At 43.8% G+C, this 13577-nt stretch overlaps 1 protein-coding gene across 4 annotated transcripts in view; it reads left to right on the top strand.

The window, feature by feature from the left end:
* hagh (hydroxyacylglutathione hydrolase) overlaps window positions 1–13577 on the top strand; it is a 36101-nt gene that overhangs the window by 5668 nt on the left and 16856 nt on the right. For all 4 annotated transcript variants that reach the window (XM_048609766.1, XM_048609770.1, XM_048609769.1 and 1 more), the window contains exons 3-6: window positions 5692–5756; window positions 8633–8750; window positions 9515–9623; window positions 11661–11764. In XM_048609766.1, the coding sequence (XP_048465723.1) occupies window positions 5692–5756; window positions 8633–8750; window positions 9515–9623; window positions 11661–11764 (396 nt within the window). The remainder of the gene's footprint in view (window positions 1–5691; window positions 5757–8632; window positions 8751–9514; window positions 9624–11660; window positions 11765–13577) is intronic.

The raw sequence follows: 13577 nt of genomic DNA, 5'->3' as shown, positions 1-13577 counted from the left end.
GGTGGGAGGAGGGGCTAGGTGGGAGGAAGAACAGGTTAGGGAGGTGGGGACGAGCTGGGCTGGTTTTGGGATGCGGGGAGATTTTGAAGCTTGTGAAATCCACATTGATACCATTGGGCTGCAGGGTTCCCAAGCGGAATATGAGTTGCTGTTCCTGCAACCTTCGGGTGGCATCGTTGTGGCACTGCAGGAGGCCCAGGATGGACATGTCGTCTGAGGAATGGGAGGGGGAGTTGAAATGGTTCGCGACTGGGAGGTGCAGTTGTTTAGTGCAAACCGAGCCTAGGTGTTCTGCAAAGCGTCCCCAAGCCTCCATTTGGTTTCCCCGATGTAGAGGAGGCCACAACGGGAACAGCGGATGCAGTATACCACGTTAGCAGATGTGCAGGTGAACATCTGCTTGATGTGGAAAGTCTTCTTGGGGCCTGGGATGGGGTGAGGGGTGAGGGGGAATGGGGGTGAGGGAGGAGGTGTGGGGGCAGGTGTAGCACTTTCTGCGGTTGCAGGGAAAAGTGCTGGGTGAGGTGGGGCTGGAGAGGAGTGTGGAGCGGACAAGGGAGTCACGGAGAGAGTGGTCCCTCCAGAAAGCAGATAAGGGTGGGGAGGGAAAAATGTCGTTGGTGGTGGGGTCGGATTGCAGCTGGCGGAAGTGTCGGAGGATGATGCGTTGGATCCGGAGGTTGGTGGGGTGGTACGTGAGGACAAGGGGGATTCTGTTTTGGTTGTTATTGCGGGGACGAGAGGGATGAGTTGCGGGAAATGCGGGAGACACGGTCGAGGGCGTTCTGGACCACTGAGGGGTGGAAGTTGCGGTCTTTGAAAAACGAGGACATCTGAGATGTACGGGAGTGGAATGCCTCATCCTGGGAGCAGATGCGGCGGAGGCGAAGGAATTGGGAATAGGGGATGGCATTTTTGCAGGAAGGTGGGTGGGAGGAGGTGTATTCAAGGTAGCTGTGGGAGTCGGTGGGCTTGAAATGGATATCGGTTTCTAGGTGGTTGCCCAAGATGGAGACAGAGAGGTCCAGGAAGGGGAGAGAGGTATTAGAGATGGTCCAGGTGAACTTAAGGTTGGGGTGGAAGGTGTTGGTGAAGTGGATGAACTGTTCGAGCTCCTCGTGGGAGCACGAGGCGGCGCTGATACAGTCATCAATGTAACGGAGGAAGAGGTGGGGTTTAGGGCCAGTGTAGGTACGGAAGAGGGAATGTTCCACGTAACCTACAAAGAGGCAGGCGTATCTTGGGCCCATGCGGGTACCCATGGCCGCCCCCTTTGTCTGTAGGAAGTGGGCGGAATTGAAAGAGAAGTTGTTGAGGGTGAGGACGAGTTCGGCTAAGCAGATGAGGGTGTCAGTGGAGGGGGACTGGTTGGGCCTGCGGGACAGGAAGAAACGGAGGGCCATTAGGCCATCTGTATGGGGAATGCAGGTGTATAGGGACTGGATGTCCATGGTAAAGATGAGGTGTTGGGGACCGGGGAATTGGAAGTTCTGGAGGAGGTGGAGGGCGTGGGTGGTGTCACGGACATTAGGTAGGGAGTTCCTGGACCAAGGGGGAGAAAACGGAGTCCAGATAGTTGGAGATAAGTTCGGTGGGGCAGGAGCAGGCGGAGACAATGGGTCGACCAGGGCAGTCAGGTTTGTGGATTTTGGGAAGGAGGTAGAAGCAGGCGGTGCGGGGTTGGGGGACGATGAGGTTGGAGGCTGTGGGTGGGAGGTCACCTGAGGCGATGAGGTTGTGGATGGTTTGGGAGATGATGGTTTGGTGCTTGGGGGTGGGGTCATGATCAGGGGGCGGTAGGAGGAGGTGTCGGAGAGTTGGCACCTGGCCTCAGCGATGTAGAGGTCAGTGCGCCATACTACAACTGCGTCTCCCTTGTCCGCGGGTTTTGTGGTGAGGTTGGGATGTGAGCAGAGGGCTGCACGTTCTGCGGGGGAGAGGTTGGAGTGGGTGAGAGGGGTGGAGAGGTTGAGGCGATTGATGTCTCGACAGCAGTTGGAGATGAAGAGGTTGAGGGAGGGTAGGAGGCCTTGGGGTGGTATCCAGGAGGAGGGGGTGTGTTGGAGGCGGGAGAAGGGGTCAGTAGAGGGAGGGTTAGGTTCACGGTTGAAGAAGTAAGCGCGGAGGCGGAGGCGGCGGAAAAACTGCTCTATGTCCAAACGTGACCAGTATTCGTCGATGTGTGGGTGGAGGGGGACAAAGGTGAGCCCTTTACTGAGGACTGACCGTTCGTCCTCAGTAAGGGGGAGGTCTGGGGGGATGGTGAAGACTCGGCAGGGCTGAGTGTTGCTGTTTATCGTACTGCTGTGTGTGGGAGCTTCAGGTGTGCAAATTGGTTGTCAATCCCTTTACAAAACACTTCAAAAGATTTGCATTAGCTGTAAAGTGCTTGGGAAGTTTGAGAGTTTTGAATCCACAATAAAAATCTAATGCAGTATTGACCATTGACAGCTGAAATTCCTACATTGTACCTAAACATTAATGGGGCCCTAAGCTTTGATGCTTGCTAACCTATCGCCAAGCCTTCTGAACCATATTCCCAGGGGAAATGGTGCAGAGTGTATATCATGCAATCAAGAGCTTTTTAAAACCCACTGACCAAATAATTGAACGTTGTATATGTAATGATAACCCAAGCTGAATGAAGACAGTGGAAAATTCTGATGAAAACCGCTGTTACACTCAATTTCTACATCATAGGCGGGACAGAGGTGGATGAAAGAGGGGAGGGGGAGTTGCATTTTTGATTAACGAGTGTATCACAGCAGTAGTCAGAGATGAATTAACTGAGGGATCGTCCAGTGAGGCTTTGTGGGTGGAGCTAAGAAATAACAAGGGGATGGTGACATTATTGGGGTTGTACTGTAGGCCCCCAAATAGTCAACAGAAATTAGAGGAATAAATATGCGGGGAGATTGGGGAGGCTTGCAGCAGCAATAGGGTTGTCATAGTAGGGGATTTTAATTTTCCTAACATAGACAGGGACTGCCATGGTGTTAAGGACTTAGATGGAGTGGAATTTATTAAATGTGTTCGGGAAAGTTTCCTCAAGCAGTATAAGAGGGTCCTACTTGGGAAGAGGCAAAACTCGACCTACTCTTCGGAATAGGGCAGGACAGGTGACTGAGGTGACCATGGGGGAGCACTTTGGGACCAGTGACTATAGTTCTATTAATTTTAAAATAGTTATGGAGAGGGACAAAACTGGTCCACAGGTTGAAGTTCTAAATTGGGGCAAGGCAAATTTTGATGGAATTAGACAGTGGTTAATTGGAGTAGTTTGTTTGCAGACAAAGGGACCTCTGGCAAGTGGGAGGCCTTTAAAACTTTAATAGCTAGAGTTCAAGGTCTGTATGTTTCTGTGAGGGTGAAGAGCAAAGTTGGCAGGAGTAGGGAACCCTTAATTACATGAAATATTGAGGCTATGACCAGAAAATAGAAGGAAGCATAGTTCAGGTACAGGCAGCTGGAATCAAGGGAATCCCTGGAGGCACTTGGGGGATACGGGAGTTTATTGAAGAAGGAAATCAGGATGGCAAAAAGGTGACATGAGATAGCTTTAGCTGAGAAGATTAGGGTAAATCCAAAGAGATTATTTCAGTACATTAAAGGAAAAAGAATAACTAGAAAGAGAATAGGACCCTCAAGGACCAGGGTTGGCATGTATGTGTAGAACCACAGGAGATGGGCGACGCCCTCCATGAGTATTTCTCCCATGTGTTTACCATGGAGAAAGACATGAAGACTTGGAAACTTGGGGACGTTAGTGATGATATCTTGGGGACTGTCCATATGACAGCAGAGGAGGTGTTGGAAGTATTAGAATGTATGAAGGTGGATAAATCTCCTGGTCCTGATAAGATATACCCAAGGACCCTGCAAGAAGCTAGAGAAGAAATTGCGGGGGCCCTGGCTGATATATTTGCATCATCATTAGCCACAGGTTCTGTAAGATTGGAAGGCAGCGAATGTTGTGCCCTTATTCAAGAAGGGCTGCAGAGAAAAACCTGGGAATTATAGACCAGTAAGTTTAACATATGTGGTAGGTAAGTTACTTGAAAAGATTCTGAGGGATAAGATATATATGCATTTGAAAAGACAGGGTTTGATTAGGAGTAGTCAGCATGACTTTGTGCATGGGAGGTCATGCCTCAAGTGTGTTAGAGTTCTTTGATGAAGTGACCTGGAAGGTTGATGAGGGTAGGGCAGTAGACATAGTCTATATGGTCACCAGACCGGAAACATTAGCTCTGATTTTTTTTTCTTCACAGATGCTGCCAGATCTGCTGAGCTTCTCCAGCAACTTCTGTTTTTGTTCCTGATTTACAATATCCGCAGGTCTTTCGGTTTTTATTTAGTAGTCTATATGGATTTCAGTAAGGCCTCTGATAAGGTTCCACATGTTAGTCTGCTCTGGAAGGTTACTTTGCGTGGAATCCTGAGAGAGCTGGCAAATTGGATAAAACACTTGGCTTGATGATGGGAAGCATACAGCAATAGTGGAAGGATGCTTATTGGGCTGGAGGCCTGTGACTAGCGGTGTGCCTTGGGTCGGTACTGGGCCTATTGCTGTTTGTTATCTATATCAATGATTTGGATAAGAATGTACAAGGCATAATTAGTAAGTTTGTGGATGACACTAAAATAGGCAGTATTGTGGATAGTGAGGAAGGTTATCAGAAATTGTAGCAGAATCTTGATCAGCTGGGGAAGTGGGCTGAGAAATGGCAAATGGAGTTTAATATAGATAAGTGCGAGGTGTTGCATTTTGGAAAGTCCAATCAAGGTAGGAGTTTCATGGTGAATGGTAAGGCCTTAAGGAGTGTAGTGGAACACAGGGAGCTTGGAGTTCAGGTGCACGTTTCTCTGAAAGTGGAATCACAGGTAGACAGGGCAGTGAAGAAGGCTTTTGGCACACTGGCCTTCATTAGTCAGGGAATGAGTATTGAAGTTGGGAAGTTATGTTGCACTTGTACAGGACATTGGTGAGGCCGCACTTGGAGTATTGTGCTCAGTTTTCGTCATCTTGCTATAGGAAGGATGTTATTAAACTGGAAAGAGCGCAGAAGAAATTTACAAGGATGTTGCCAAGACTTGAGGACTAGGTTACAGGGAGAGGTTTACAAGTTAGGACATTTTTATTTAGAGCATAGGAGACTGAGGGGAGATCTTGTAGAAGTGTGTAAGATTGTGAGTGGCATACATAGGGTGAATGCACTCAGTCTTTTTTCCCAGGGTTGGGGAATCGAGAACTAGAGGGCATCAGTTTAAGGTAAGAGGGGAAAGAATACATGGGAACCTGAGGGCAACTTTAATACACCAAGGATGGTACGCATACAGAATGAACTACCAGCAGAAGTGGTTGAGGAGCGTACATTAACAACATTTAAAAGGCATTTGGACGAATACATGGATGGGAAAGGTTTAGAAGGATATGGACCAAGTGCAGGAAAATGGGATTAGGGTGGATGGACATTTTGGTTGGCATGGACCAGTTTGGGCCAAAGGGCCTGTCTCCCATGCTGCAGGACTCTATGACTCTATATCACAGGGATTTATCTTTGCAATTACCTTTATAAATCCCAATTATACTTAAATAACATCCAGTTACCAAATTACTGAAGTTCTTTATGAAGACCTGTGATTTGAAAGTTGCCAATAATTTCAGGCTATCTGTGTTTTTTCTTTTAGGTGGTTGAAGCAGTAAAAAAACATGGAGTAAAGCTGACTACGGTTCTTACCACCCATCACCACTGGTAAGTGTTGGTGTTTTCGTTTGAAGTAAACTTTACAAAAGGAATAAATGACATACTAAACAGAAAAAAAACCTACCATTCCAGCATAAACCCCGATAAAACTCGGTTCAATTTGGTGATTGATTTGTGCTTCTTAGCTCAATGTATTCCTACAGGTGAGTGTCACTTCTATATTCAGATCTGGACTTGACAAGAAGGTAAGAGTGAGAGAAGAGCAATCTAAGTTTATTAAATCTGCTTACTATAGTTAAAGCTCAACGCAGCCCAGAGAGCAGATGCAATGGAAAAGTAAAGTAAAATAATCAAAAATGTGAACAAAAAGAAATGTTTGAGGAGGTGTTTTGTGGTCTGTCAACTTGAGGGAGGAAACTCCAGAGTATAAGGTTGACACAACCAAAGGGTTTATCACCAAATGTTGGAACAGTCAGAAGAGGTGAGATCCACAGCGATCAAAGTGTGAGAGTAAATGGCATTGCTTGGGAGATAAGATTGGCAAAGGTGTTATGGCAAGGAAGGACCATCAATAACAAACATTTGAAACTGTTGGTTACAGAGAGGTGATGATGATAAGTCATCTAATGCAAATGTTGGAAACCCATGTGGTAATGTGGAATGTCAACAAGAAGGCTATTGGAAGTGTTCAGTCTAGAAGTGATAAAGCTATTACTAAGGATTGCAGCAGCCTTGAACGTGGACAACAAAGTCACTGAGGTAGAAGTTAGAGGACTTGGTGAAAGGTATGCTGTTGACTCAAGATTGTGCACAATTGCAGCATTCTGTTTAGCCTAATCTTGAGTTTGACCTTAGCAAAAGGCAAGAAGGGAGTACCAATGGTAGTAAGGATATGAATATGATCTTTAATATAATCTGTATCAATATGCTGCTAGGAACAGTGAGCGAATTAAAGAGAGAGAGAGAGACGTTGGTAACATGGAAGATGCAGAGTCTTGAGTTATAGTGCATCACAAAATAAAGCAATAAAATGAAATGTAACCAAGCAGTGTTCCATTGCAAAAACATTGCAGTAATAGGTAATTGTCACTGAGGGAATTATGAATAAAAGCTGAGAGAGATCGCGGATTCCAAATCAAGAGGCAGATTGACAGACAGTGCAGAGGGGTAATGAAATGAAATTCTTTTTGCCCAATCCCTGCTGTTTCCTTTGTTACAGCACTGTACCTCGCCCAAAACTTCCACAGATATTCTCACTCTCGCCTCGCCGCAGTATCTGACCTCGACAAATCCAACACTCCATGCCATTACTTCTAATGCAAAGGAGAAAAAGCCAATAAGGCAGAACAACAAAAGACACAAATAAGGATGAGAGATAACACAGTGTGGAGCTGGAGGAACCCAGCAGGCCAGTCAGCATCAGAGGAGCGAGAAAGTTGACGTTTCGGGTTTCGGATTTTTCTGAAGAAGGGTCCCGACCCGAAACATCAATTTTTCTGCTCCTCTGATGCTGACTGGCCTGCTCTGTTCCTCCAGCTCCACACTGTGGTATCTCTGACTCCAGCATTGGCAATTCTTACTATCTCTGAGTAAGGATGAGAGAAATGGACAGCTGATCAAGGGTACATAATTTTTAACAAGCCTGTTATGGACCAAACCCACTCTACATATTTTAAGAAGGTAACCTAGACCCTAACTTCTTATTTTAAATGTGTTCCAGATGCAATGTGACTGGTCAAACAACTCAAATTTAAGCAAAATCCAATTTATTTAAACACTATAGTTAAAATACAAACAAAAGAAAGAGGAATTCAGAATAACTTAACTATTGGAAAACTTAACCAAATAATACAGTACTAATTACTAACTAACTAACTGTTCCAATATAGTAACATTCCATAAGCACACCTCCTGGCAAAAAGGCAAATTCAGATACAGATCCTCACGTGCAATTCTCCAATCCAGAAGGAAAAAACATCAACAGAAAAATACATAAAAGTAGCAGCCAAGAGACATTTACTGAAGCTTCCAACTCTTTTGAGACCCCAAAGGCTTCTGCTTAAAACTAAACCTACACATTTAAAAGAACTAGAAAGCTTGATCTGTGAGAGCTGGCCACACCCAGGCTGCTTCCATTGTTTCAGCGTTTTAAAGAAAAACCCAAGGCTTCACAAATTGTTTACTTTCTTAGAGACAGCTCGACAACTCTACCTTACAACCTATCTTCAAAAAAAACCTGGGTAAAATGACCTCTTAAAGTGACAGCATTGTCACATGCCGAACACTATTATACATACAGAGTGAAAGTATGATGATGAAGAAATGCGGAGATATCTGTAAGAGATGCAGAGTCAAGTGGAGCTACTACACAAGTGCAATCTCACTGTTATATCTTCCAAGTGACATGCCACTGTTATAGCTGTCTAATGTCATTGATTAGTTAGTGGGAGAATGTTTCTGGGTATGTAGGGTCAGAGTGCATGGTGCAGACGTCTAGTCCTGTGCCCATATGATGAGTGTTGAGGTACTCTCCGTATTGGCTTATTCACATTGATCTGAGGATAGGAAGCAGACAGGCACTTTGGAGGCAAAGTGCGATTCAAGATCTCCTCCAATGCAAAATTGTATCGTGAGGAAAGGAGCTAACCAAAGCTTAAGTGGGTAGATTGGTGTTAAGTGCAACTGAGATAGGAAGTTGCTGTAGCTGATGGAGGAGGTAGATAATGGGAGAGTTTGCAGTTTGAGAGATAGGGAAGAGTTGAGAGCAGTGATCAGGAAGGTACCCATGTCCTATCTGCCCACAAGCAGGTATCTATCCACCCTTGCCCCTCCATACCCATAGCACCAAAACTGTGCATATACGCATTAACTATTTTCCTGTATCATTTGATTTTGGTGAGTTTGACCTGCCATCTTGTTTCCAGGGACCATGCTGGTGGTAACGCAGAACTGGTGAAGAAGGTGCCCGGTCTCCAGGTATACGGTGGTGATGACCGGGTTGGAGCTCTCACTTGCAAAGTGAGCCACAAGAAAACATTACAGGTAGATCACAAGAATCTGAGCTTTAACCAGATGGATCAGCTGTGGCATAATCATTGTAGACAATTTCCTGCTGGTTTCCGTTTGCCAGCCCAACTGTGATGTAAATGAATTTCAGTAGAGTTTATGATTTTATAAGTGACGGTTTATGAAGAAGACTCAAATTATTTTGAAGTTGTGTTATCTATTTTGTCAAGACATATAATTGCATTCTTGTTTAAATGTTATCAGATTTGCCATCTTTTGTTTCCCTGGGGACCAATTGGGTACACTCCCAGCCTGGAGTGCTGTGGAGATGGTGGTGTGGACTGCTTGATAATTAACTTGTTTCTGGGAGATACGGATGCAGTTTTGTATGTCTGCTTGTCCTCTATCTTTCCTCCACACCCCTCAAAGCAATATTATGTCAATAATGTAAACTTGCTAAGAGCTGTTCAAACTTTCCATTTACTGAGGGCAAGTGATGGGTGACCGCATCTCCAAATGTACCTGCTGCCTATGCCCTGTGCAGGCCAGATTTTGTAATTTATCCTCTGTATAGCTATAATAGTAAGACCTTTCTATGCTCAAAGAATGAATTCTATATTGTTCGATATGTTTTGCTTGCTGTACATAAAGCTGTTTAATTTATGAAATTACATGGTTTGGAAAACAAAAAGAGGGACTAGAAACTTCAAGAAAAGACTAGGTCACTGATTCTTACAGTGAGAGAAACCATGTTTTAAAAATTAAACTAACTACAATACATGATGTGCTTAACCATTCAGGTTGGCTCTTTGAATGTGAAATGCCTCTTTACACCCTGTCATACATCAGGACATATCTGCTACTTTGTGACAAAAGAGAATAGCAGTGAAGCACCAGCTGTGTTCACTGGTGAGTGTAGCTGAAACCTCCCTTTATGGTGTAACAAAATAATCATTCAACAGACAGATAACTCTCTGTACTGAATACTCATCGGATGTAAAAGTAATCCACATTTATTACTTTTGGGAATTGTAACATGTTGAGTACTAACCAAGCTTTCTGTAATAAGCCCAAGTGACTTTCTTTTTAAAGTTTAATTTTTATATTTTTTATAGACTAGACCTAAAATGTCCTTCAGTTTGATACATACCATGTTGGTTCTGTTTAAATTAGCCTGTAGAGAAATCTTAAGTTGCTTGCCTTGATTTACCAAGTTTACGAACTTTTCAAATTAAGCCTTAAAAATTTGATCAAGCCCATTTTGGAGCCTGGAATGTGGAGGTGCCACTGCAGAGAGTCAATAATGAGTTTCGAAGCACCCTCTGTATTGAATCTTAGGCCTCAGGTACTGTGCAGTTCAAGACCATAAGCACTGCTAAGTCAGATAAGTAAAGGGAAGTGGCAAGGATTGGGGTCAAGGGCAACTAATCAGGGAAGCTGAGGGGAAGGGGTAGTTGCCAGGAGCAGTTGGCAGCTAGTTATCAACAAAAGGGATCAGTTAGCTTAGTTGGCTGGATGGTTCCTTTGTGTCACAGAGTGATGTCAACAGCATGGGTTGGATTTCTGTACCTGCTGAGGTTACTCTCCTTCTGAACCTTTCCCCTTGCCTGAAATATGGTGACCCTCAGATTAAACCACCACCAATCCCCTCTCTCTCTGTAATGGCAGTGGGGGTGATAGTGATTTTGGGGGAGTGGGAGTAAGTGAAGGTTTGAACAGCGATGATTGATTAAGTGGGCAATAATAGTTGGGTGGGGTAAAGAGTCCCAATATCCCGGCTCTTAATCAGATGAGTTTTTTTCGATAATTTGCCTTGCTACTGGCCATCTGTCATGCTTCCTTAATGAACCTCTAGTTAAGGGTTACATTTAGACTTGGTTTTCCAGAATGTGACCAACAGCTGCCCAGTTAGAACAAACCAGGCTTATCAGGCATTGAACAGATGTTAAGCGGCTTCTTTGCATTTAATATGGACAATAGCATTGATTTTGTGACCTTTACCAATGTGACTTAAGTTGAGTGATACTACCTGTCTGCAACATTGGAGGTTCAGGATGCTGTTTGGTAACTGTTTTGTGTATGCTATGCTGCCCTGCTGAATTTTTAGGCTATGCCAGTTCAAGCATCATCATACAATAGCTCATAAGGAGTCATACAGTGCAGAAACGGACCGTTCAGTCCAAATTGTCCATGCCAACCAGAGATTTGCATTTATATAGCATCATTGGCAACCTGAGACAAAGTACTTTACAGGCAGTTATGTACGTTTTGAAATTTGTTGCATTGTAGGAAATTTGGTAGCCCATTTCCACACAGCAAGCTCCCACAAAAACGATCTGATAATGACTGTGTAGTTTATTTTATTGATGCTGAAAATTGTTGGTAATGTGTGCGTACAAATTGTGTGCTTCCACAGTCATTACGAGGAAAATGCTGCTTTAGTACCCCTTTGTGCATTAGGAGATTAAAGATATTTGTGGATAGTGAAGTCTGCCTTGCAATTAGTGATTCAGTCTTGGTTGACTTTACATTGTGATTTGCACTTTCTGTTCTTAAAGTCATCGTTCATCAATGCGAATGAAAATGCAGAGGTAGTTAGAAATAACGATTTGTCAAAAGTACTTAGTAAATTGAAGCTCAAATCAAGGGAGCGATTAAACATAAAGCCAAATGAAAGATATGAAATACACTGACCATTGAATAAATGCTATGATTTTTTTTTAATGCTTTCTGACCCCTGTTCTAATGGAATGGCTGAGGTTTCTGCTGTATTCTGTTTATTTAGAACATTAAATGTGCTGGATTCACACTGTTTTAAAAAAAAAATCCCAGTTTTTGTTTTCTGTTCAACCCCTCACATGTTTAATTTTACTTATGCATGTTCTAAATTTCAAGCCCCACTTGTGTCTCTGGTGTAGTTATATGTTGGTTTTGGTCTCCCCACAGGTGACACACTATTTGTTGCTGGATGTGGCAAATTCTTTGAAGGATCCGGTGAGGAAATGTACCGAGCACTGATTGACATTCTTGGCAGCCTGCCATCTGAAACAGTAAGTGTTTTAGTTTTCAGTAAGGACTGTAACTGACCACGTGTTATTTTGAAACATCAACACTTTGATTATTAATGAACTCCACCATCTCTATTTTGTCACGACTATAATTCTGCAAAATCATTTTAATATAAATATCACTGCACCCTGTTGTCCTAGTACTTTTCTTGCCTTGCTCCTTTTGTTTTTGAAACAAAAATAGAAGTTGCTAGAAATGCTCAGCAGGTCCAGCAGCATCTGAGGAGAGAAATCAGAGTTAACATTTTGGGTCGAATGGCCCTTTCTCAGAACTGATGGTAGCTAGGAAAATGTCAGTTTTTATGCAGAAGGGAGGGGGTAAGGAGTAAATGTTAGGTGGGGATAGAGCCCAATGCGAGAGAAGAACAGTTGGACAGACAAAGATAAAGCCAAATCTGCCCTCTGATGCTGCCAGACCTGCTGAGCTTTTCCAGCAGTTTCTATTTTTGTTTCTGATTTACAGCATCCGCAGTTCTTTTCAGTTTTTCCTTTTTTTGTTTTGAAAATGTGTTTTTCCCTTTGCCTCCTCCACGCTTGGACATATTAGGCAGTTACCAGGTTTAGGGACTCTCGAAGACCTCATCCAAGGGATTATATTTCATGGGTGAGTTATACTTAGTGCTGATGGGCTACCTCGACTTTGGCAGTATCACAGGTGGCACAAGCCTGTCTTCATCCAGTGTTCTCACAAATAGACTTCCTATAGGGACAAAGAGATATAAATTAGGAAAATTAACTTGAGTCTATTTTTCCCTTATTCCGAGATGTTGAGGGAATATGTTTGCCTCCCTGGTGTCGTTGCAAGTGAGATTACCTGTCAAAACGTAGACTAGGAATTAAGGACAGTATTGAAGATCTGTGGTTATTTACTTATCAGACACTGTCTACACTGTCTCCTTCGTGTCCTCACTCCCAGCCCATACGACGCCAGATGCCATTCATGCTTCATTTCACCGTTTCTCTGCGTATTCGTCTCTCAACTTAGCAAACTTCCTTCACAATAAAGCCCTTTTTTTGTTTCTTCAGTCTTCCTCTGCAGATTGCTGACAATTGCTCTTCTTTGACTTCAGTCAACATTGTCAAACTAACCCCATGCCCACTGGTTCTGAATCTACCCCTTCTCCTTAAAATACTGCTCTGAACATCGGTCGTTTCGACCATTGTCTTGTTTCCTCATCAGGCCCAGGAATGGTGGCCACTACCCAAGTTATCAATGATATATTGTGAGAGTTCGAGCATTTCTGACTCAGTAATTGTTCAGGTTCTGCTATTTTTCCCAGCACAGCCATAGAAACCCCTTAAATGGTTTCTCTTTCTGTGCCCAGTGAATCAACTGCAGTATGCCCTTGAGCTAAATCCACAGTCCCATGCTGTTTCTAATGTTATGGCCAAGACAGGATGGTGAATTGATTCCTTTCTGATCTTTGAAAGATCATCGGGGATATGCAGGAAGTCAAGTTGAGGTTAAAAGCAGATCAGCCGTGTTTTATTGAATGGCAGAACAGACTCAAAGGGCCAAGTGACCTACTCTTGTTCCCCTTGTTTGCATGTTCCATGTCCCACTGGTCATATAGAAGTTTGAATTTAAAAAGTAAGGTAAAATTGCTAGTTCAGACTGTATATACTCAGTATCAGAAACAAGTCAGAGATAGTAGGAACTGCAGATGCTGGAGAATCTGAGACAACAAGGTGCAGGGCTGGATGAACACAGCAGGCCAAGCAGCATCATAGGAGCAGAGAGGCTGACGTTTCGGGCCTAGACCCTTCATCAGAAAAGGGGGAGGGGAAGGGGGTT

The sequence above is a fragment of the Rhincodon typus genome, chromosome 21 (assembly GCF_021869965.1).
Source record: "Rhincodon typus isolate 14 chromosome 21, sRhiTyp1.1, whole genome shotgun sequence".
Lineage (NCBI taxonomy): Eukaryota > Metazoa > Chordata > Chondrichthyes > Orectolobiformes > Rhincodontidae > Rhincodon > Rhincodon typus.
This window is presented reverse-complemented; position numbering and strand designations above follow the sequence as displayed.